Source organism: Aspergillus caelatus (genome assembly GCF_009193585.1).
Source record: "Aspergillus caelatus strain CBS 763.97 unplaced genomic scaffold BDV27scaffold_249, whole genome shotgun sequence".
Taxonomy (NCBI): domain Eukaryota; kingdom Fungi; phylum Ascomycota; class Eurotiomycetes; order Eurotiales; family Aspergillaceae; genus Aspergillus; species Aspergillus caelatus.
In genome coordinates, this window is record NW_022475512.1 from 15,104 (window position 1) to 37,661 (window position 22,558).

The window sequence follows — 22,558 nt, forward strand, 5'->3', positions numbered from 1 at the left end:
AATGGGGAAGAATCGGAGAAAAAGGAGAACCGAGAGCTCCAGGGCTCATGATCATAAAATAGACAATAGCCCGGCTTCTTCTACTTACCGCGAGTATCGATCTGCACCATGCCCCTCGTCCGCGGAGTATTTATATAAATGTTTTGCCCTTGACCTCTTGCCATCCGATAAAATTGTACTTGATGACTTCGGCTTCAGTGAATTTGAATCAGATTATGATCAGGGCTGTCTTTTTGGGGCTTACAAGGATCTACTCTACAAAGATGTTACTCCTGAAGATATCCTTAAGTGGAGAGCTGAAGGTTCTTTGGTCCCAAATGTTACAAGGATCATTTACCAGGTCCCTGAGGAATTGCGGGGAAGGTACTTCCAGTGGTTTTTGCACCATGCTCATATTTTCGAAAGACCGGCATCACAGCAAGGAATAGTTAGGAATAGTTACCTACCTAGTCTTGCTGTTATATGCTTTTGCCTTATTTGGTTGATCTGGGCTTACCGTCCTTGGAATTTTCTTTCTGTAGATTGAGAAAGCATCACTATCTTACTATAGGACAGTTCGTCTATTGAATCTTTACTTAGAAATATTCTCCTTTTCTTCCTGTTTTGGGTGGACTTACATATCACCTTAGAAGCTGCGCTATTCATCCCTAATCGTACCTTAGGCTCCATCAACCTCTATTAACTACACTATTCTCTCATATACTCAGTGGAGTAGGATTTAGCGGGACAGAGTTATATCGTGTAGATGTGTCGTTGTTGATTAATTCCATGGGTCGTCTCTCGTGCAAGATTCACTTTTTAATTATATTGAAAATCAACCGGCGTGAAGGTTATGATGAAAAAGGGCTTCATTGAACCAGCGTATGATACGGTGACCTCTTCCCGGCCAAGGTATCCCCAAGTTTGATACCTTAATTGTTTAGTTTAGATTGAAGAATTAAAGAACAGAACTATTCAAGTATCAATTGTAATGTGAGATAATGAAACTTCGAATTTGTTTACTTTTGAAATATCATACCAAACCACACCCTTGTATCATCCGAAGTTACACTAGAAGTGTTCAGAGCCTTGCTTGCATAATATCGCCCTACTTGTGGATTTTATCAGATCAGATCATCCATTTTGTACATCTGTGGTTACCATATCCACCGTTCATGTACTACATCAGAAATGACATACCTAACTTCTTGTTAACTACCTAAGGAAATAGGCTATGCAGCGAGTTAGAGGGTACATCTTGGAGTTTGGTAGGGAACCCAAGGGGTCTGTGCTGAACAAGCAGTGGGGATTGTCGATCTTCTTCAGGCGCATTGGTTCGTGGGCTGAGGGCTGATTGCAGATCGCTTGAATTTTCTCCGTTCGTTCTATTCTCTCCTTTTTCGTTTTCTAAACATATCTTGTCTTTCTATAAAAGTTTACGAACAATTGCATCTGCAATAATGTTGTGCTATATTGATAAAAATAGTGATGTTGATTGTATTACACTGAGAGAGTATGTGTGTTAGTGTAGGGCTGGATGAATGAATAGTTCGTTCATTTGATCTCCCAAAGCAATCGACAGTGAGACGTGGATGGATGGATAAAGTTTCGTCCACAAAGGTGGAGCCAATGACAGTTAACTAGCATGTGATTCTTGGTGCAAGGAAAAAAAAAAAAAAAGAAAACATTCAGCTGAGGGTTTCAGCCCAGCCACCTGGATTGACAACAAAAATATTAACTAATCCGGCGAAATGCAGGCTGACGTGGTCGTCTGGTAGCATTCCGGAGGGGTTCGTGGATGAAGACATCTGAGAATAACAGGGCAGCTGCCCGCCACCGATCTAGTCTTTCTTCACAACTCTATGCACATAGAGATCAAGAATTCGGCCTCATGTCCATCCCCACAGTGAGACGAGCCTTTGGCTCAATTCCGAAACAAAGTACGCTCCAGTCCGTTCGAGGGCTATTACAAATCCAGATTCTCGCCCTTTTACTACGAATCGCCATCTCAATCATCCTGCTGCCGCTGGATAACGCCATCCTTTTTGCCACGTGCCTTGTCGGCCATTTCTTTGTTTTCCTCTCGCATTCTAACCCAGTCCATCGCCGGCAGGCCGCGCGACGTGATGTTCAATTCTACCCGAAAACCATCTTCATCACCGGCATTGACACCCCTTACGGGCTGGCCTTGGCACGATGTCTATACTATCACGGCCATCGGGTGGTGGGTGCCGACATCACAGATCTCCCGTTCGCATCGGGCGAAGGCATGTCGAAAACCCTAGCCACTTTCTATCGCATCCCGAGGTCAAACTATGTGTCCCGCCTGCTCGACATCATCCACAGGGAGAAAGCCGATATCTGGATTCCTTGTTCGTCGCGGGCGAGCGTTCTGGAAGACGCAATGGCCAAACAGGCAATTGAAAGTCGAACGGCCTGTAAATGCATCCACCTGGACACGGATCTGGTGAATCAGTTTAGCGACACGGCATCCTTCACTCAGTATCTAGTCGAAAAGGAATTACCCGTGGTAGAAAACCACCAAGTGCAGTCGCGCGACTCTATACACAAGATCTTGCACCGCTCGCCGAGCAAGGTCTACCATATGCGCCGACCAGATCTTACTGTGAGCGACAACAAAGTCGTCATATTACCGAAGAGGACCCTAAGCATGACTTATACGGAAGTCAGCGAGATCCAAATTTCAAAAGATCGGCCATGGGTCTTGCAGCAACAAGCTCGGCTGGGAGAGTTCTTCACTGAATTGCTGCTTGTTGGTGGACAGGTTAAAGCCATTAAAATTCGTCCAGCAGACAACCAACCCTGGGGCCATTCCCGTCTAGACGAGGGGCTTGCATTGGCAATTCACCGACTCATGGACCGTTTCGCATCAAAAGGGGGCCATCGGATGACTGGCCATCTATGCCTGCGGTTAATGGTCGACGAAGAATTTGATGCTAACAATGTACGCTACGTAACTCATATTGCTGGCTGCACTCAAGGTACGAGTGCTGTTAAGTATCTTCTAGAAGAACCGTCCCCCTCGTTAATCGATGGATACTTGGCGGTTCTCTCATCACAGCCAGATGATACGTCCGCGGACCTGGACAGAAAACGGATGCAAGCTAGAGCAAGCATATCATCAATCCCACGTCGCCAACTCAGCTTCTACGAGACGCTTAAGCAATGTGATGTTCGAAGAGTGCTCCCCTCTCTTTACCCGGTTGCCCAGCAACTCGACCATTTCGTCAGCCAGGGAAGTGATCTCTTACTATTCTGGAAGGACCCTCGTTTCTCGGTCCTTGATCCGCTGCCATGGTGGTGGAATGCACATATCTATCAACCACTGAAAGAATTAGACTTGGTTTTGAGCAGGAAAAATGTCAAGAGATTGTAGGAGTACCCACTTGGTCACTCCGCCTTTCTAAGCTTTTCTTTTATATTTTGTTTGCCAGTATTATTTACCTTTCCGTGGCTGGAGATCTTTGGGATATGAGCACAAGTACGACGGATGGTATTATAGAGAGCACCAAATGGCGTCTTCAAGAATTATTGTCATTGTTGCACATTTTCATGAACACAAAATGAACGAACCCTTAACGAAATGATGTTATGATATGAAAAATGGAATTTACTTGATTTTGGATGAGCTTTCAGCTTATCAACTCGCTTAGCAATCCTCATGTGGATTGTAAAGCATGGATATAATGTGTGGCTCTCCGGGTTTCCAACAATAGGACCGCGTTTACTCTGTATTCTCTAGTGATGGTGGTGAATAACTACGGTGGATTAGATCTGGCTTATGGATAATTTGCCATTCTTCACTGAAAAGCTTGACACATACCACCGAGCTAAAAGATTGTCTCCAACGTGCCTTGGCCTACACTATAGTATGAAAAGGTCGATATTGTTATGTTCGTCCTTTTCATATGGCATATATGGAAGTATCATTCAAATGACCATGCTTGAATTGAAATCCATTCAAATAGACAGATTTGGTGATTCAAAATAACGTGAGCTAGTCTTCTGCTTCTGACTTTCAACCTTGACATTCTGATCCGCGGCTCTTTTCGAGTAGAGGAAAGGCATCAAAACCGTCGTGTCTATCCGTTCATTCTTACACGCAAGCCCAAGAAGGTAATCTGTGAGTTGGATAGTGGGTTTATGTTCAATAAATTTCTTGATTATATACTCCGAGCCCCTTGCAAAAAGTAGCGCAGAGAGCATTTCAGCAGCAGGAGCTGATATGTCTCGTTCAGCACATAGATTAACCAACTCATCAAGGTCCCTATCACTGGAGTATTTCTCAGCCTGGATTGGAAGGAACCTCAGCAGGGTCTGTGAAATATCGAGTTGTCCATATTGCAGAAGAATCTTTGAAACCCTCACTTTGTGCATAAGGCTGATATCATTTTGCCAAAGCGCATCCCAAACCTTCTCTGATGTGGGTACTGCTAAACGCAGTCCATCGATGCATATGTAAATGGTGTCCTCAGGAGCACCTCCAAAGAGTATCTCTGCGAGCATTTCAGTAGCGGGGGCTGATATGTCTCGTCCAGCACATAGATTGGCCAAGTCGCGAAGGTCCTTATAACCAAAGTATTTATCAACTTGAAACGGAAGGAACTCCAACAAGGTCTGTGAAAGATCAAATTCTCCATATTGCAGTAGAGCATTCGCGGCTCTCACGATGCACCCAAATTCGCCTTTATCACCTCGCCGAATCGTATCCCAAACATTTTCAAGATTCCAATTTCGCCCATCTTTCAGCAACAAATCCAGGAGTTTAGATTGATCATTCAGAAAAGCTTTCCGCAAAATCTTCTCTGTACGTGGTACTGCTGATCCTAGTCGGTCGGCCAACATTTTAAAGGCCTCATCATCCACCCGGATTTCATCCAGAGCCTTCAATACAACCTCTTCGGGGACTGCGATGTCATTTCCTCGTAAATCCAAGAGCTTTTCCATCGCATAGTGCCCGTGTAATGCCATAATCAGAGCTTTCTGGATCCCCACTGCATCCACAAGCTTGTCATCGATTTCAACTAGCCCTTCATCAAGTAGTTCTGTCAATTCCTGTAAGCTCACAATGCCTTGCTCCAGAAGACTCCCTATCACTTGGCAGTCCTGTACATGATGGCCTCCTTTTAACCAGAGTGACAACACCTTAAACCCCGACTTAGTTGCCTTGAAGACACGATCTGTCACTGGAGCATGTGGAAATTCGTTGAAAAGGAATCTGAGTACGTTGTGTCTTCCATCAGCAGCGGCTGATACCAATACTTCCTCCGTGATCGGCAGATTCTTATAATGCCCAAGCAAATACTTCAAAGCAGATTCTCCTTTCAAGTAATTGCTAATAGCTGAGTATAAAATCTTCTTGTTGATTAAAATTTCCGAGTCCGCGTTGTTGATGACCAGTTCCATCATCTGTTGTGGCCAGTCTTGGTTAGAAGCAGCTGCTATCATTGTTGCCTCTGAAATATCAAAAGCAACCAGTCCTGCCTCTCGTTTGTTCAAAAGCATTCGCATCAGCGGAAGACCATGTTTAGACTTTGCCACTTCTTGGAGCACTTCATGTTCAAGAAAATAGCCTCGGGCGCATTCCGTGAGTACAACTTCCATACATTTCAAGCCATTGTACCCGGATGCGATACGCTGCAAAATTGTCGAGGTGATTTCAATGTCAGGCTCCCTTTTCTGCCACAGCAAGCGAAACGCTGTATCATTATCCCAGTCAGCATCAGCAGCATTCATTAACAACGTCTCTGTGACTTGAATCTCATCACCACGGATCTGTAAAAGCAATTCCACCACCTCCGCTGGTGCCCATGATATAAAATCACCGATGATCCATAGATCCAAAGGAACCGTAGCGCCCGAATACTGAAGAATCAGAGTTAATATACCAGGGTTTAAGTAAGATTGATAAACTATCGCCCTCATTAGACCTTTGGATATTTGGATGTCTTTTCGTCTCCTGTCCAAAAGTATCCGCATCGTTTCTTCACCGCATTCATAATCATAGTTATGTATGACTTCTCGAAGAACTCTCTCGGTAACAGGAACCTCTAGCTTATCTTGCCTATCCAAAAGAAGGCACATGAACCGATAGCCTGACTTGCGGTTCCCCGCTGCGACTGCAACAAAATCTTCATTCAAAAGAGCACATCCATTTGCAGAGCTGTCATACAAGACTTTTGCTGCTCAAAAGTTTATTCAGGAGGGCTTCAACTTCCTCAGGCAAAGCCATATTGAGATCAATAGACCTCGCAATAACCACAGCTATTTTCGCCGAAATCTCGATTTTCCCTAACAACTGGTTTAGGATAGTAAGATGACCATTCCAACCAGCCGCTCTAAATGTGCTCCAATTAAATCCGCCGCTGTCATAAAATTCTGTACAAGGTTTAGCCCCTTGAGAGAGGAGTCTCTCAACAACATTTTGGATGCCCATATGACAGGCCAAGTAGATGGGCGGTTCAACAACATCATTTTCTATATACCGTGGCAACAGACGCCCAGCTCGAGCCATGTACCGCCAGTTTAAGTAGACTATGCGCTCTTCGAACAGGCGATATATCTTTTTGTCTAGGTCCGGAAATTTGGCACCATAGTCAGTAAGCTCAGAAAAGTGTCCATCCCAATGGTCTGCGGCATACTTCGAGAGCTGTAGACCATGTCTAGGTGTTTTACTCAGAAGCTCGGTTTTACCAAGCAGATCGTCAAGAACACGATTAGCTATGTCCATATGGCCACCAATTGTAGTTAGCTGATACCAATGCTTAGGATGTGAGACAACCAAAAATTCCTTGACTGAAAAATGGGCGAGTTTGATGGTCCCAGTTGATGGACTGACAGTCACCAGATGGGTAGTGCAAGTTTCAACAACATCCTCAGGATGTGGAAAGTCCACCACTGCGGCGACTGTCTCTAGCTCAAGTGGCTCAAAAGAGAAACTGAGCCATGTGAGTATTGTACGCGCGTACTCCTGTTCATCTTCAGGGATCTCTTGAAGGATTCGGTGGTATGTTTCTTCTAGCGTATTTGGAATCGTTTCAAGTGATTCCGTGATTTGAGCGTTTGTTTTGCATTTTTCAAGTCGTTTGATTTGTAGGTCAGCCCAGCGAAAACGTCTGGCAGAGGGAAGATATCAGCAAAATATTCTGCTCAGAGCAACATCGTGCATGACAATACCTTGGTTCCTTTGTGTCCAAAAGCTTTGCCAAAATTTGATCATTGACCCCCTTTACTTTTTTCCATCTGCTCAGCTTTCCATGGTCGAGGGCATCGCGGACAAAAGCCTCAACATCATCGTTCATTCGGTCCTCAAGATCTATTTTCAAACTCTCCTCTAGATGGCAGCGAATATTCTCTTCGTATCGACTTGTTGCCAGAAGATGGATCTTTTTACCGTGCTTATCAATGAGATCTTTCAGAACCTGAAACAGCATATTCCTCTCATAGGCCTCATTGTCAGGACATTCATCGAGTGCGTCAAATATCAGGAAAACATGATCTCCCGTATGACTGTTAATAACATCATCGAGAACCGTTAAGAACTCGTCTTGGTCTGGGTCACGGTTTTGACGATCATGTTCTTTCCATAGATTGACAAGTGATCTTGGAAACTCCTCAGGTATCAGTTGTCGAATAATGCTTCTAGTCATGTTTTTCACATTTTGAGTCTCGTTGAGGTTGAATTGGAAGTACCAGTAGGAAAATATACTGGACGGATTATTGCTGCAATCTTTTTCAATATCTTTAATGACGGTAGAACTGGATTTATTAGTTGTTGGTCTTTTACCACAGCGGTCTACCTACCAAAGAATCGATTTTCCGCAGCCAGCTGTAGTTATTCGTTTAGAGAATATTATCAGGGCTGATGAAAGATTTCTCACCAGGTCCATATAGCGCCAGAGTTTTGCCTGGTGTAGCCTTCCATTTTCTATATTCACCCGAACTCAAAAGCCAATCACCAGTGTTGTCTGTTCGAACATTCTGGTGATCATTCTGAGTATAAGAATATTGTATATCAGACAGCCACGTAAGAATTTTATGCTGTTGGTCCACTGCAATAATTAGGCTAGATGATTAAGCAGATAAAGATGAGTCGTACAATTGACTTTGACTTTGATTATCTCTGTATTCTGATGGACCTTTCCGATACTGGCGAGTATTTCGTCCCCCTTGGTACTTTGATCTTTAAAGCATTAGCGATAGGCAGCAATAACCTCGGGTGCGTAGCTCACATATGTAATGGTTGATTTGACTCCAATTGCTGACTTTCTGGTCCTGATCCTGCACGGTCGACAGGAGATTGTTCAATTCTGTGTCGGAAAGTGGAAAGACACTGTTCCCTATGCGATCTAATTCTTACCAGTTTGAGCGACCACCAGGAGAACTATAGGCATGCACTCAAAACGCTTGCGCTCTGTCGCTTTTTCACCTCCGCTGTATACTCGAGAATTGCTTTGTACACTTTTACAATAGCATCATCGAGCCCAACAGAGCTTGGTAGCTTCTTTGTGCGACAATAACCATCCAGTATAACGTATCGGGCCAGGATATCAGCAAGGAATTCTGATGATTTGAAGGCAGCTTCTCTTTGATCCATGAAATTTTTGGCCATCTGATTCAAGGTGAGCTTGATATAGTGGCAACCAAAACAACACTTCTTACCGTCAATCCAAGCGAGACGATTCCCCACGCGCTTGAAGCTGGACACCAATGAATACGTGTCCATTTTAGATGTGTTTAGGGCTACTTACCATGGTTACTAGGATCAAAGGCTGCTAGGCCTTTGATAATATCTGAACATTGAATAGCCAACATGAGAATCTTTCTGGCCACATCGTGAACATTGACTTCTTTGCCATCGTACTTCTTGAACTTCAGTCCTCCATTTTGATATGCTTCAAAGCTCACTTTTGTGCTATTGATGACTTCTTCAATGGCATTTGCCGGAGATATAGCTTCGTTCTCGCGCAGCCGTCCTTTTAAACCCTCACTCGGTTCGTCAAAAGCTCTCTGCCAAAGGTCTGTATTACCGGATTTATCGCTTCGATCGACCGCTTTCTCATCCGTAGGCGTGGTCTCGGACACAGGGCATTCAGCGGTCTCGGCTGAGTCTTGTTTGTAGTCATTCTACAGTTCATCCAAAGCTCTTGGTCCAAGCTCTGGGTCATCGAATTCCCCGTCTTTTTCTAGAGTAGTTTCCTTCGATTGCCGCTTGCCAATGGGGGACACGTCGGCGTTGACCCCATCTTGCCACGGCTGGCGCGAATCCTGGGGCCAGCCTCATACAGGCAAGGCTGTGACTCTATTGAACTGTTTACACCTCGCGTTATGGCTTTCCACATAATGATAGAATCCAGTTTGATTAGTCTTGGGGTTTGCTACAATGTAGTAGAGAAGGGGAATTGAATTAAAGACTTTTTTTAAAATTAGTACAATGTATAGTGTTAAAAACTTTTATATTTGTTGACTGTGCGGCGGTTGGTGGTTGCTTTTTCTCCCTCACCCAGAGTTACTCCGTATATTACAATCTCAGTATTCGTATTGGTGATGATAGATATGTCTTGGCATCCCAAGTCATATTTGCTACATATCGAGCAGTTCTACGGAGTACGGAGCACATAATTAGATATATATTGCTGCCTTCTACGGGGTGGATATTTTCCGTGGCTGTGATGGAATTGCTGTGCACTGCCACCACACCACGATGATGATTGAAACAACAATGCCAAGGACCGTCTACGGAGATCAAATGGGCGTTGCCTTGCAAATTCGGCCTATCCTAGTCATCTGGCTTTCATAAAAGCTGGATTTAAACGAATAAATAGATGATTGAAAAGCGTTAGTGCCCTCAATGGTGCCCAACTAAAGATGAATATAGGTCAATGACGTGTATTTCCAATTGAGGCCCACAGCCCAGCCTGGATTAATAACAATGTTATTTCTTTTGGGTTGTATTAAAATGACAAGTGATTTGGGTTCAATAGCGTTCATAATTCCTGGTGCATTTAATGCACCTCTGCTTCTATTTCTGTGGCCATTAGGGCCACTAGACTAGAAATGGTAAGGTCGGTTATCTAGATACACCCGCGTAGGTACAAGTATGGTAAAGGCATGACTTCCTCAATACTTCCAAATTGATGTTCCTTGCATCGAGCTACATCTCGTTCATTCTTCTGTCTCTGATCGTTCAATATGAAGCTGTGGTTGTGTATGACCGTTTGAATCATTCAGGAGTTGGGACAATTGCAAGCCACTTTACCACATCGGCTGTGTTGGCAAAGCCTCCGAGTCTCCATCCGTGAATTTTAGCGTCCGCGCGGCATCGATCGGGTTGCCCCGTTGATTGCCCTCGTCGTCCGTTTTTACAGCCTTCGCATAAACAATTGCATTCCACCACTTTCTGACGCTGTTAACGATCTGGTCCCCTTTTTTCGGTTTTTTCCTCTTTTTTTTTTTTTTTTTATACAACCACTATATTCCAACTTACATATCTACGGTCTATTGTCAGTTACAAAGAATCTCCACAGGCCTCATCTCCATTAGCGATCTTTCAGCCTGTTTCCTCGTGAAGGAAGCCCTCTTCTTTGTCAGGCACCACCCTTCGTATCCCCTCACATTCCGCAATCATGAAACTAGCACGACCCTCGATTAATCCTGGGCGGACGAAAAACATCATTCATGGAGTTCAAGGGTTTATTATCTTCTTAGCATGGGCTTGTACCATTGCCGTGTTCACGAAAGGTGATGGTATTGATGGTCGATCAGCCTGGTACTGGGCTTTGGTATGCTTATCAACTCTGTTCAGCGCAAGCTGACGACACGTCATACTAACGGCATTTTTTATAGTGCTGGTTTAGCATCCCTGGTCTCATCTATCTCGTCGCAGTGCCTATGTGGCCGCGCGCACGCCGTTTCGGAAATGTCTACGCCTTTGCGACTGTCGACTGCCTGTATGCCTTACTATGGTTTACTGCATGGGTCTGCGTTGCCAGCTATGTCGCGCAGGGGAAATCCGAGGGTAAAGACAGCAACCAAGAGGACAAGAACAAGGACAGTGACAAGAAAACTGGATGCGACAACTGGAAGTACGGCAGTGCCAGCAAATGCAAAATCAGCACGGCTACTTGTATAATGGGGGTTGTCATCTTGTACGTCTCAGATTCCGAGGTAAACCAGCTTGCGGCATTGCTAACCTAAGGTGTCTACAGTTTGCTGTTCATTGTGACCGCATTTATGTCCTTCCGTAACGTGATGCACTTCCGCCGGACCGGAACCCTGCCAGATGCTGTCTCCGACCCTACTTTCGCTGCGCAGAGCCAGGCCGCCTTCTCGTCGAATCCCGCCCATGATTTCGAGGAAGAGGATGATTTCCGGTCCGGCCGAGCTGGCGGAATGGGCTCTTCCGTCCGTTCCGACCGAGATGAAGACTATGCCCTCCTGCACCAGAGCGAGGTAGATGAGTTCGGAAACCCGAACGGGCGCACCGCGATGCACGGCGCCTACGACCCCACCGCTTCCAATGCCGGCGGAAGCGTCCTTCATGACTACAACACGGTCAACACCGCTACCAGCTATGGTGGTGCCCATGGGCAACACTACGCTCCGAACTCGGAATACGCACCGCCATCGGAATGGGGCATGGGCTCCAGTGTGAGCGGCTACGGACGCTAATCTAACTCCCCTCTCGAAAACTCTCGACTTTGTACCTCAAATAACCATGGAGCGGTGTTGCGGCGCATACCCGTGCTGTATTGTGTTTTATTCTGGAAAGTGTTTTGATACAGATGTTCTACATATGATTCTTTCCGTGTCCGGGCGATGATTGTATGCTGTGATTGATTAGAATTGAGACCCGGGCAGGTCGCATGTTCACTGATGATTTTGACGACATTCTGCTTTGTTGAAGTTCCGAGCCACTCGGGAAACAGCATGTTTGATTTATAATTTAGCTAGTACTATATCACTTGTTATGAACTAGACTATCTTTTGTTTCACCTCAAAACGCTACACAGTGCCTGGCTGTAACAACCAATAAGCATCCACAACCCTGTGGACAGATGGCAAAATGCCGGCAGTTCTTCACCGCCTTGTGTATCAACGCTACTTGTTCTGGACAGCTTGCGGTCTCGTCCTCGTACCATATTATTTTAACAATCCATACAGCCTGACCTTTAGACTGTATAGGCGCTTCCATAAGGTTAATTTTACTTTCTACTTCAGCCTATCCAAGATAAACTACCAGGTAAACCCCCCCCCCCCCAAATTCATACTTCCACCACCCAAACTAACCTATCAACCAGACCAAGAACCACCAGAATAGCCACCAACCAAAATCACCAACCAACCCCAACTCTCAAAAAGAAACAAATACCACTCCAATCCCAACGCTCCAAGAAAACACCCCCAAAATGGCCGACGGCATCGACATATACAACCAATACCCATTAGTCCTGGACCCAACCTCCAAAGCCATCAACCTCTCCTCACAAAACACAACCCCAGCCTCAGCAAACACAGTAACCAACGAACTAACCGAACTCAATGCCCTCCACCGCGGCCTCATCTCCCTCGACCCGCCCAGCATCCCCCCACCCCCACTCCCCATCAACCCCAAGCGCAGCGCCCAAATCACCAAGCTCCGTGACAGCGCAAACACCGCCTACCGCAAGGACAACTACGCCGAAGCGGTGCGGTTATACACCTTTGCCATCGAGATGGGGATCGCGCGGCCCGGATGGGAGCCTATGAGTCTTGCGAGAGAGGAACTGGCGGGGTTGTTTGCGAACCGCGCGCAGGCGTATATGGCGCAGCAGGCGTGGGCGGAAGGTCTGGTCGATGCGAAGTGTAGTGTTGAGAGTAAGCCAGTCGGGAATGTGAAGGCTTGGTGGAGGGCTGGGAAGTGTTTGGCTGAGATGGGACGGTGGGATGAGGCGCAGGTTGCTATTGATAAAGGGTTGGAGTTTGAGCCGAGGAGTGGGGATGGGGCTAAGGAGTTGCTTGCGTTGATGGAGGAGGTTAAGGAGGGGTTGAAGAGGTCGAGTACTTCTGCTTAGGTTTTGTTTGTGGGTTCTGGGAAGGTTGGTAGATGGGGGAGGATAGATAGAGGTTTGTTTAATGGGGCCTGCATACATCCTTGGGCTGTATTATCATTTGTGATTTTTGTATGTCTGCATGGTTTGTCATTATGGGTTTCGTTTTGTTAGTTCGGGCGTTTGGTTTGGAATGAACTGGTCTTGATATCTATGTCTAGGTCTATATATAGTAGAAGGGCAAACAGTACACAGTGACCCACCCCTCGGACATTCAAAAAGGAAGATAAGAAGCCAATACAAGGTACTAAAGTGAAATCGTTATCGATCGATTAATCCAATACAACAAAAAGAAATCAAAAAGTTATTCCGATACGGGGAATCGAACCCCGAGCTGCTGTGTGAGAGACAGCGATGTTAGCCATTACACCATATCGGATGTTGTTGAGAAATGACCCTTTATTTTCATATATAGTCCAAAATAAACAAATAAGCATATCCTGTTTCAAAAATAGTTAATATCACGTCTAGTACTAAGAGAGAAAGTCGTGGTAGGGTTGTATAGTTACTATATCGAGACTTGTGATACATCATTCCCTTTAAAGGAGCGTATGGAGGGTCCAGATCTTGTCATATTGACAGAACTGGAGTCTTCAGCTGAATCAATTCAGTTCCCTTTAAGATATATATATATATCTGAGATAGACTTGATCAAGAAGAGTCTAATAAACACATCGTGACGAACCAATAAAAAACCAAAAACCTATATATTGGCTAGCCAAGCTCATACAAAGAAAATATCAATACTCCCACCAGGGAATCTGATAAAATAGAGATCAAGTATGCGATTGTGAAACTTGCCATCGCCGAAGGTCACTACACAAGAGTACTGGTAGCAAGCTAAACGTAGGCGGTATGCTACCGTGAAACTCTTTACTATGCTTCTTAGTTTAAGATCATTTTATAGTTTCTCTTATTTCATACATACATATCATGTCCCATCTACTAGGACAGTTAGATTTTTATCTAGGGTATATTCAAGGGCCCTCCAGTGGCCCATCGATTTTAAGCAAAAAGTCCGAAGTTACTCCGAACCAGAAGCGAGGTGGTCGATTTCACGCTGAATGTTCCAAAATCGACACGGGAGTGTGAAGGAAAAAAACAAATGAAAAAAAAAGCAATAAAAAGAAATAGTTCCTATAATAGCAAGTCTGGCCTTACTGTCGCTCTGCGGCGTCCAGGCCGGATGACCTTCTCTCCAGGGGATGGGGAAGATCGACGCTGCTGGTTCGCACATGATCATATCGCCCATGGGATAAATCTAGCGACCTCATGCTCACGGCTCGCACTGACTCGGGACGGGCCTCTTGCCCGGTTTTGGACAAAGTCAACAAGGAGATTCCGATGAAGTTGAGGAGGAATCCACACATCATGGAGGTAATGTTGGTCCAGTCGCTGGTGTTCAGGCCTTGGTAGAAGATGATGGAGGCGGTTAGGGTGCAGGTTGTGAAACCGACGTAGTACATTGCGTTTACTCTGTGTGGCTGTGAGTGTTTATTTGTTGATGTTGGGGGTTTTAGATACTTACAGCGACGCAGGGAATTCACCCATCGCTTTGTTCAGGTAGTTCATTTGGGTTAGGGTGGTGACTACCAGGACCAGGGAGAAAACGTAAGTGGACGCGTGGGTAAACTGGTTGTCTCCGGCGAAGGTGAGCTTGACAGCGATTCCGAATGCTTTCACGGACATGACGGATATAGATCCCACGGTAGAACAAATCGACAGATAGACCAGCGGGTTTGTCCGGCCCAGCCTTGGGGCGACTTTGTAGATCATGTAACTGGCAAACACGGTGACAAGGATACAATAGATGAGGAATCCTATACGAAGCCATTAGTTTGTCGATATCAAAATGTCATCCCAGAGAAACCGACCTGGTTGAATCGCTAGGTGCAGGATTTCCTCAATGGTCTGAATGTCCCTGTCACCCGGCGCATGGAGCACTAGCAAGATCGATCCCAAAAGGCAGATGGCGGCTCCGAGTTTCCCGAGGACTTGTATATTCTCGTTGAGAAAGTATGCGCCCATCAACGCACTGGGACTGATTAGCGTAGGAAATACGATTTGGAGCCACAGGACTCACCTGATAAGTACACTGAGCGCCCCGAGCGGAGTGACCAGCACTGCCGGAGCAAAAGCATAAGCGGCTGTGTTCATGAGTTCTCCCGATATCACTGTAACCGTCAGACTCTGGCGATGGTAGCACGACTAATAGCCATACGTATGATCATGCCACACCACCATAGCGGGCTTCGCATATATTCAAATCCTTCTCCACTGAAGCCATATTTCTCCGCCGCTTGTACAAGGCCCTGGTTGACTGTGTCAGGTATTTGATTCCTCCGAGATGCGATCCGCGGCGTACCTTCTTGGTGATGACATAACTGGAACCTGCCCATTGCGGTCGTCAGCCAGTTATTCAAGCGTGTATAACCGGGCCGGTAATTTTCTTTTTCTTAGACGAAGAAAATAAAGACAAAAAAAAATATAAATAAACACATACCAATAGCTACCGAAGCCAGCACAGCCAGTGCGAGGCCAATAAATCTGTTCAAAAGCAAGCGAGTAAGCGGCTGGATGGGGGACAGATCATATGTGCGACCACGCAATTACGTACTTATCATGTGCTCCCATGCTCAACAAAGCCTCCAGACATTGGATTGGGGGGAGAGAAATAACGGAGAGAATTAATGTGAGTGGGCGAGACGAGGATGATACCGCGTGCACCAGGCAGGGGAAGTTGAGTTTGTTTCAGTTAATCGGCGCGGCTCGAATGCGGGATCACAGCCACAGCCCCAGGCACCAGCGCTAGTATACTAATTTTTTTTTTTTTTTTCTATTTATTCCGTACCAGACATGGGAATCCTCTGGGAAGCTCCACAGTAGTTTCCGTCTCAACAAAACTATTATACCGGTATCTGCATTTGTACTGTTTGACTTTTGATTGTTGTTTCTTTCAGGGTCTCACAACCTTATCTTTGCCCACATTCTTTGCTGATTGGTTCTTCTGCAGTTTCCTGTGCTGTGATTCGTTGCCCGCGTGACGCGGGTGCTATGACCTTAACCTTATCGATAAGCTCAAATCACTTTATTTTATACCATAATTTCTTATGTGAGCCAAAAGCATTGATTTCTCTTCTTCTATAAGTTGTATATAAATTTATGCAAGTAAAACACTAGTACATACGACCATAGGGTGTGGAAAACAGGGCTTCCCGTCCGCTCAGCCGTACTTAAGCCACACGCCGGAAGGTTAGTAGTTGGGTGGGTGACCACCAGCGAATCCCTTCTGTTGTATGTTTTTCTTTTTTTTTCTTCTTCCCCACCCACACCTTCGTATTGTTAGTGTCCATTACCATGGTTATTTAAATGTACCTGGTAAAGACGTACATTGATGTTTAGATTGTGATAAAATTTATCGAATATGTGTACCGTACAATGCACATAGTGTATGGTTCTCTTTTTCCCTGGATATGCTTGCACCGACCCTAATTCCCTAATTTACTTGAATATTTCAATAGCCCCATATGTACTTTTGGCAACTTGACAAAGTTATACCATACCTCCACACATGAGAAGTACACACATATCTATCTCTTCAAAAGGAAAAATAAAAGAACCATAAACCTCAAAAAACCAAGTCAATGACTACCATACACCGTCTATACCCAAGCATCCTGCAATTCATACAAGAAACTGTAACCAAACCCTAACTAACCAATGACCAACAACAACCTCTCACACCAACATTCCGTACAACAACCTTAAATCTAAAGTAAACTACACCTGATGCGTCGTACTCGCTTCAACAGAACTCACCCAACCCCTAAGATCCTCTCATCAGCAGCAGCCTGCCTCTCCATAAGCGGCAGCACCTTCTCCGCCAACCTATCGATATGCCGCGGGAACTCACCGGGAGATAGATCGAGAACTCTATTTAACTACTGGATTTAATATGAATACTAATATTAATAGTATACAATCTTATTATATTACCAAGAAATAAGAACAATTATAACCGCACAATACCCAACCCAATTCCATCCGCCCCTTACCCGCAGTCTACTTCATCAAACCAAGAATACCAACAACACCATGATCAAAATGCTTGAACCCCCCCCCCCCCTCCCCCCCCCCCCCCCCCCCCCCCCCCCCAACACCCCAAACCATAAACATAACCCCCACCTCCGCCATAGCCCTAGCAAAAGCAATCCTAACCTCCCACGGCGTCCCAGCAGACCGAGCCGAGTTAATCGCCACAGCCCTAATACTAGCCGACCTACGCGGCGTCGATACACACGGGATAAACCGGCTCCCAGGGTACATCGCCCGCCTCCAAGCCGGAGTCGTAGCACCAGCCCCAGAACTAACATTCCACACCAAAACACCAACGATGGCACTGCTGGACGCCAAAAACACCTTCCGGCTTTGTGGGCGGGCAGTCTGGCAATCGACAAATGCATCGAGATGGCACACACCTACGGGATGGGGATGATGGCCGTCCGGAACAGCAACCACTACGGCATGGGGGCTACGTACGTGCTGCGTGTCATTAAGTAGGGGGTTCACCTGTTTCGCGTACACGAATGCGAGTCGGGCAATGATGCCGTGGGGAGGGGCGGAGGCGTTGCTGGGGACGTCGCCGTTTGCGGTGGGGGTTCCTGGTGGTGTGGAGGGGGATTTTGTTCTGGATATGTCGTCTTGTGTTGCGGCGAGGGGGGGAAGATGAGGAAGGCTGCGAGACGGGGGGGGGGGTCCATTCCTGAGGGATGTGCGCTTGATGTGCAGGGACGGCCGACGACGGATCCTGCTGTGGCGTTGGAAGGGGACGTGGTTCTGCCGATTGGGGGGCCCCAAGGGGAGTGGGTTGGCAATGATGATGGATATCTTTTCCGGGGTGATGAGTGGAGCGGCTTTTGCGCGGGGGGGTCAATGATCAGTATAAGGAGATGAGGAGACCACAGGGGGTTGGGCATTGGTTTTTGGTGTTTCGGCCGGAGGTGTTTCTTGATGATGGGGTAGAGGAGTTTAGGGAGCGTATGGATACGTTGCTGAGGACTGTGAGGGGGGTTAAGAAGGTAGAGGGCTTTGAGAGGATTTATGTTAGTGGGAGGATGGAGGCGGAAGTCGAGGAGAGGAGGAGGAGGAGGAGGAGGAGGAGGAGGGACGGCATTCCTTTTACTAAGGCTGAGGTCGATGCCTTGCATTATTTGGGGTTGCAGTCTGGGGTTCAGATTAAGATGGAGGAGATGAGTAAAACTTCGTGATTTGGTTGTTTATGTAGTTTACGATTGAGTGTATTGTCTGCTTAACTGTCGTTATGTCAATAGAGGACGTCTGGAACGATGTTTGACGAGTTACCATTCTAAATGTGGATTGTATTACATGTCTACATACTTTATGGCTAGAGTATGTTGTATTTCAGCTGCATTTAGTATGGGAGGGCCATTGGGTTTTTACGCTGGCGAGTGTATACATACATACCTTCGAAGTTCTTGACATGCATAGCAGTTTACTCTGGCACACCTTTGACATCGAAGCACCACAGATCATGGCATACTGCTATTCATAACTTCCAATTGAACCACATAAACAACCAGTCCAAGCCCTAACCTTACCATAGGTAATAAAACTAAACACAGGACTTTTATTCGCCAACTCAGTAACATCAACCGCAACTCCAGGCTCAGGCTTCCAAACTTCCGATCCCGATACAGACCGTCCTGTGGGTATTTCCCCGGTCATCCCCCAGACGAGCCAACAATGAATATTTGTGGAGAGAGACAGTCAAAGGTGAACCATGCATGAGCTTGCGGGGAGTTAGGGTTTTCTCTAGATAGCTGAAAGCTTCTCTGTTATAACATCATGCCCGCGGTCATTCCCCCAGCAACTTTCCGGGATCCGTAAAAGTGACCCGCAGATTAAACATCGAATCATTATTGAACCTGGTTATAATAAGATCACGAAGTAATACGAGACACAAGGTAGTGACTGGGTTCGAAACCCTAAGTGTTGATAAAGAGGACACCTTCACTTGGACAGCTTGAGTTTAAATTTAATCGATAATAATTTGTTTATCTTGACGCCTTGGCGTCTATCGACGTCGACACTATTCCGCCCCCAGAGGCTTGGGACAGCCACGTTCACATTGTGGATGAAGATCAATTCCCATTGCATCCACTACATCCCTTCTGACCCAATAAAGCCCCGTTATCTAGTCTACAGGCTTTTCACCGCAGCTTGGGTATTAAGCATGCATGCTTGATTGCATTCTCCGCCTATCACACATATTACATTTCCATTCTGAATGCACTCTCACGCCTTGGTAAAGGCTGCGCAGTGGCTTATATCGATCCGAATACCGTATCGGATGAGGTGTTGCAACAGTTACACAACGCTGGCGTACGCGGTATCCGCCTTAAAATGCGCACCCGGGGTGATCCGCTGAACAAGGCTGCAATGATAGCAGCGGCCGGCCATGTGTGGCCCTTTGGATGGATCATTCAGGGGTATATCGCCTTGGAGCAAGTGTGGACCAAAGGGGGCGGCACATATCGGTTTCCTAGTCTTCCCGACCTCGATGAGTACGTAACCGACATATTGCTAACGGCACTAGACCGAATAGTCTGGGTGACTGACTGGCCGCGCAGCGCAGGCATGGAGGCCAACCCAGAAGGAGATCGCAACATGGTGCAAGTATGCCGGAATGTTGATGATACGGCATTCATAACTAGAGGTAGAAAGTGGTACCAAGACGTCGAAGGCGGCACTGGAGAACTATTGGACCGCAAGTTCTGGGTAGAGAACCCAAAAAAGCTGTGGCAGTGGGATGACGACGAATGAGAAGGCCTTGAACAATATCATAGATATACATAGTGGAAATAATGAAACTTATTATCCAATCCGGTTTGGAGTACAACTATGCTGGGGGGAAGAAGCATTCTCCCCTGGAGTCCATAATCGCATATTGAGCCTCAGGAAAACAGTCCAATAAAGTGAAACCGTCAAGATCCGTGCTTCCACGGTTCAGGTTAGCCCTGTAGCCCAGTTCGAGGTCTGGGTACGGAAAAGCCGGCAGATAATTCCTAGCCAACGGAGTCGGTCCGGTAGGGGTACACGCTGGTCTAGCATCGGGCAAATTCGTTGTATCGGCCCTAAGGCTCTTAGTGATGATATGTAGGCTCCGCTGTACGACCGGACATGCTGTAGTCCCCTGCCTTAGGGCCTGGAGGAATGTCTGTATCTTGACTTGAGCGTCAAAGTCTCCCTTCTTCACGTCTTGCATCAAGACGGATGCACCGGTGTAGATGCAATAAGACATAAGGTAGGTAATCCTAGTGAATCCAAAGCTCCTCTCGAAGAGAAGCAAAAGTTTCTCGATACTATCTGAAGCTGCGCGGCAAGCAGTGTGATGCGCTGGAATGTAGTAGAAAGGTCGATGTAGCAGAATAATGGTGGTATAATACAATAAACTGTAACTCAGTCAGCGACATTGTACGGGAAGCACCTGATATAGACTCACTTTTGCGTGATAATGTGAGGCGGGGGACAGATTTGGGGCAAGTTGTCCGGGTCGTATCTTAAATGCACAGGCGACTGTTCTCTCCAGTGGTCAAGTCTGCCTTGGATTCTGTTTAACGCTTCATCCATGTTGATGTTTCCACGACGGGAGTATAGCTGAAGGATGATATCATTTAATATGACCGCAAGTTTGCATACGTTTTGGAAACTTGAAACTAAATGAGACTTCATCGGCGGATATTCCCCTGGGGGCGCCTTATCGGGACTAGTTTGATCACCATAGTACGGGGCCCATAGATCGTTCTCTGCCGAATCATCCACTAAAGACGGTTAGCGTGTGATGCCTACGAGATGTCGAGTCCAATACTGACAAAGTTCCGGGCACCGATCAAATGGTAAATCTTGGAGAATGGGCATGCGTCCAAGGAATAAGCTTATGGCCTTATCCCAGAAGTAGCAGCTCCAGAAAAGGCGTCGCCGGATCTCCAAGTCCTCCGCAGTTAGATTTCCAAGCGTCACGATTTTAGTCGTGCTGTGGTGGAGCCCCAGGTCGCTAACCATGCGAAAAGCCATTCCGCTATAAAGCCATGCTTGAGATATCGAACCCCAAGCGAGTTCGCGAGCACTGAGCTGAAGGAGGCCCTGGGCAGTCGGAATGCTGCTGGGATTATGTATTTCAGTGCCCAGGAGAAGGCGGGCTCTTGAGATCAAGAGTTCACTGATTTGGTGATCGTCAAAACGTGCCGCGTGAGCACACATGACGACGACTAAGAAGGGAGAATAGCATGGCCCGCTAATAGCCATATCTCCTGGGATAGAGTTAGACTCGCTTTATGTAAGGGCTGACACTGTCTCTCACGCATGAATGCTGGGCGATAGACCCAGTTGAACATCGGCGCAATCCACGTCCAATGGATCTGGAGAAGTCTCGACATCATTTGCCGGGGAATATCGGTTTGAATCGATGCATTTCCTAATGCGAATTCTTCCCAGGTTCTCGACTCCAGAGCAGCTGAAGTGAGCAGTGACCGGACGTCGGACATGGACGAATGTGAGTCGTTTATGTTTGTTGATTCTACCGGCGGTGGCGCGTGGACGGCGGATGTAGGACCATAGTAGCAAAGCTATCCAAACAGCCACCGGGTCAATGGATGTTCATGGGGCTTTCTGTGTTGACCCGTTACGTACCTTGCCGTTTTCATCGAGACTGAGATCCGAAAGTAATACCTGCTCCGGCGCCATCTCAGATTCAGAAGCCACCTGTGTAGACGAGCTCGCCTCGGCGTGCGAAGCGCTATCGAAACTGGTATCGATTGGGGGTGTATTGGGAATATGACGGTCTATTGGAAATGTATGCTGAGCCAAGTTTGCCTCTCTTGCCTCGCGCAACGCGACCCGCAGCTCAGTGATCGTTTGCTCAGTTTCTTGTAATCTCTTGGCCATGGCAAGGATCTGCGACATGGGTGGGGCCTTTTCATAGCGACACTCCACGCCGTAGATCTCGCAGGTCTTGCATCCCGGCTGTGTGCCATCGCATCTTGTCTGAATGAGGTGAGCGAAAAACGGTGTGAGAATATTGATAACGGATCGAACCAACCTTTCTCACGCGGCAGTTGGCACATGTCAAACCACGTTTTGACCGATTCACTCTGTCATGTCCATCGAGTCTCGAGGCGTTATCACTAGCCTGGCGCGATTTTGGCATTATGGTGAACACAATAGGTGTGGTGGTTGATAAGGGGTAGAAGAACGGCAGGAAGAAAAACTAGTGAGGCGAAATACAAGGATCACGAATCGTGCAGTGCTTTAGGGGCAGAAAAGCTGTCCGTCCCAATACTGGTAAGATTTACCTTAATTAACCTCGACTCGCATAAAAGCGGGGTTTGCCCCATAATCCTATCAATGAAAATCATGCGGCTGATCCAGTGATCTGTATTCTATTCTTTCCT

General features: G+C 46.5%; 8 protein-coding genes and 1 non-coding gene across 9 annotated transcripts; 5 read left to right on the forward strand and 4 right to left on the reverse strand.

Moving 5' to 3' along the window:
- The first annotated feature begins 1,725 nt into the window (after positions 1 to 1,725).
- Positions 1,726 to 3,871, forward strand: BDV27DRAFT_135742 (uncharacterized protein). The gene has a single exon (XM_032068609.1). It carries the CDS (start codon positions 1,778 to 1,780, stop codon positions 3,374 to 3,376), a length of 1,599 nt encoding a protein of 532 aa, XP_031922779.1. The 5' UTR covers positions 1,726 to 1,777; the 3' UTR covers positions 3,377 to 3,871.
- Positions 3,872 to 3,960: 89 nt separating this feature from the next.
- On the reverse strand, positions 3,961 to 10,037 carry BDV27DRAFT_162381 (uncharacterized protein; the record flags this gene model as incomplete). Its single annotated transcript, XM_032073376.1, has 11 exons — positions 3,961 to 5,865; positions 6,173 to 7,115; positions 7,177 to 7,758; positions 7,804 to 7,828; positions 7,881 to 8,051; positions 8,099 to 8,182; positions 8,232 to 8,339; positions 8,398 to 8,611; positions 8,662 to 8,699; positions 8,751 to 9,126; positions 10,014 to 10,037. 11 exons carry the CDS (start codon positions 10,035 to 10,037, stop codon positions 3,961 to 3,963), a joined length of 4,470 nt encoding a protein of 1,489 aa, XP_031922780.1.
- A 416-nt stretch (positions 10,038 to 10,453) lies between these two features.
- Positions 10,454 to 11,981, forward strand: BDV27DRAFT_135746 (uncharacterized protein). Its single transcript, XM_032068610.1, has 3 exons — positions 10,454 to 10,781; positions 10,846 to 11,147; positions 11,208 to 11,981. The coding sequence occupies exons 1-3, from the start codon at positions 10,626 to 10,628 to the stop codon at positions 11,668 to 11,670; spliced, it is 921 nt and encodes a 306-aa protein (XP_031922781.1). The 5' UTR covers positions 10,454 to 10,625; the 3' UTR covers positions 11,671 to 11,981.
- Positions 11,982 to 12,105: 124 nt separating this feature from the next.
- Positions 12,106 to 13,352, forward strand: BDV27DRAFT_135747 (uncharacterized protein). The gene is made up of 2 exons (XM_032068611.1): positions 12,106 to 12,241; positions 12,300 to 13,352. The coding sequence occupies exon 2, from the start codon at positions 12,408 to 12,410 to the stop codon at positions 13,050 to 13,052; it is 645 nt and encodes a 214-aa protein (XP_031922782.1). The 5' UTR covers positions 12,106 to 12,241; positions 12,300 to 12,407; the 3' UTR covers positions 13,053 to 13,352.
- Positions 13,353 to 13,395: 43 nt separating this feature from the next.
- On the reverse strand, positions 13,396 to 13,467 carry BDV27DRAFT_t194. Its single transcript has one exon. It is a non-coding gene; the product is annotated as a tRNA-Glu (tRNA).
- Positions 13,468 to 13,973: 506 nt separating this feature from the next.
- BDV27DRAFT_135749 (magnesium transporter) lies at positions 13,974 to 15,900 on the reverse strand. Its single transcript, XM_032068612.1, has 8 exons — positions 15,706 to 15,900; positions 15,592 to 15,635; positions 15,454 to 15,479; positions 15,310 to 15,400; positions 15,172 to 15,262; positions 14,963 to 15,123; positions 14,617 to 14,908; positions 13,974 to 14,564 (listed from the first exon to the last, which is right to left on the reverse strand). The coding sequence occupies exons 1-8, from the start codon at positions 15,720 to 15,722 to the stop codon at positions 14,246 to 14,248; spliced, it is 1,041 nt and encodes a 346-aa protein (XP_031922783.1). The 5' UTR covers positions 15,723 to 15,900; the 3' UTR covers positions 13,974 to 14,245.
- An 832-nt stretch (positions 15,901 to 16,732) lies between these two features.
- BDV27DRAFT_149352 (Malate/L-lactate dehydrogenase) lies at positions 16,733 to 18,355 on the forward strand (the record flags this gene model as incomplete). The annotated part of the gene is made up of 5 exons (XM_032071028.1): positions 16,733 to 16,748; positions 17,285 to 17,518; positions 17,600 to 17,793; positions 17,914 to 18,016; positions 18,111 to 18,355. The coding sequence occupies 5 exons, from the start codon at positions 16,733 to 16,735 to the stop codon at positions 18,353 to 18,355; spliced, it is 792 nt and encodes a 263-aa protein (XP_031922784.1).
- An 813-nt stretch (positions 18,356 to 19,168) lies between these two features.
- On the forward strand, positions 19,169 to 19,945 carry BDV27DRAFT_135751 (uncharacterized protein; the record flags this gene model as incomplete). The annotated part of the gene is made up of 1 exon (XM_032068613.1): positions 19,169 to 19,945. A coding segment is annotated over exon 1 (410 nt), but the record flags the coding sequence as incomplete, so codon positions are not given.
- A 24-nt stretch (positions 19,946 to 19,969) lies between these two features.
- Positions 19,970 to 22,348, reverse strand: BDV27DRAFT_51089 (Zn(II)2Cys6 transcription factor). Its single transcript, XM_032076808.1, has 6 exons — positions 22,207 to 22,348; positions 21,798 to 22,151; positions 21,469 to 21,733; positions 20,981 to 21,418; positions 20,611 to 20,929; positions 19,970 to 20,560 (listed from the first exon to the last, which is right to left on the reverse strand). Exons 1-6 carry the CDS (start codon positions 22,312 to 22,314, stop codon positions 20,008 to 20,010), a joined length of 2,037 nt encoding a protein of 678 aa, XP_031922786.1. The 5' UTR covers positions 22,315 to 22,348; the 3' UTR covers positions 19,970 to 20,007.
- Positions 22,349 to 22,558: the final 210 nt, after the last annotated feature.

What these genes read in the sequence shown, in the direction of transcription:
- BDV27DRAFT_135742 (XM_032068609.1), top strand. Translation starts at nt 1,778, where the DNA reads ATGAAGACATCTGAGAATAACAGGGCAGCTGCCCGCCACCGATCTAGT.
- BDV27DRAFT_135746 (XM_032068610.1), top strand. Translation starts at nt 10,626, where the DNA reads ATGAAACTAGCACGACCCTCGATTAATCCTGGGCGGACGAAAAACATC. An exon ending in CAGCCTGGTACTGGGCTTTG is followed by an intron (nt 10,782 to 10,845) that starts GTATGCTTATCA and finishes CATTTTTTATAG; the next exon opens with TGCTGGTTTAGCATCCCTGG. An exon ending in ATAATGGGGGTTGTCATCTT is followed by an intron (nt 11,148 to 11,207) that starts GTACGTCTCAGA and finishes AGGTGTCTACAG; the next exon opens with TTTGCTGTTCATTGTGACCG.
- BDV27DRAFT_135747 (XM_032068611.1), top strand. Translation starts at nt 12,408, where the DNA reads ATGGCCGACGGCATCGACATATACAACCAATACCCATTAGTCCTGGAC.
- BDV27DRAFT_135749 (XM_032068612.1), bottom strand. An exon ending in GCGCTCAGTGTACTTATCAG is followed by an intron (nt 15,124 to 15,171) that starts GTGAGTCCTGTG and finishes AATCAGTCCCAG; the next exon opens with TGCGTTGATGGGCGCATACT. An exon ending in GGTGAATTCCCTGCGTCGCT is followed by an intron (nt 14,565 to 14,616) that starts GTAAGTATCTAA and finishes ACAGCCACACAG; the next exon opens with AGTAAACGCAATGTACTACG.
- BDV27DRAFT_51089 (XM_032076808.1), bottom strand. Translation starts at nt 22,314, where the DNA reads ATGCCAAAATCGCGCCAGGCTAGTGATAACGCCTCGAGACTCGATGGA. An exon ending in CCAACTGCCGCGTGAGAAAG is followed by an intron (nt 22,152 to 22,206) that starts GTTGGTTCGATC and finishes CACCTCATTCAG; the next exon opens with ACAAGATGCGATGGCACACA. An exon ending in TGATCGGTGCCCGGAACTTT is followed by an intron (nt 20,930 to 20,980) that starts GTCAGTATTGGA and finishes AACCGTCTTTAG; the next exon opens with TGGATGATTCGGCAGAGAAC.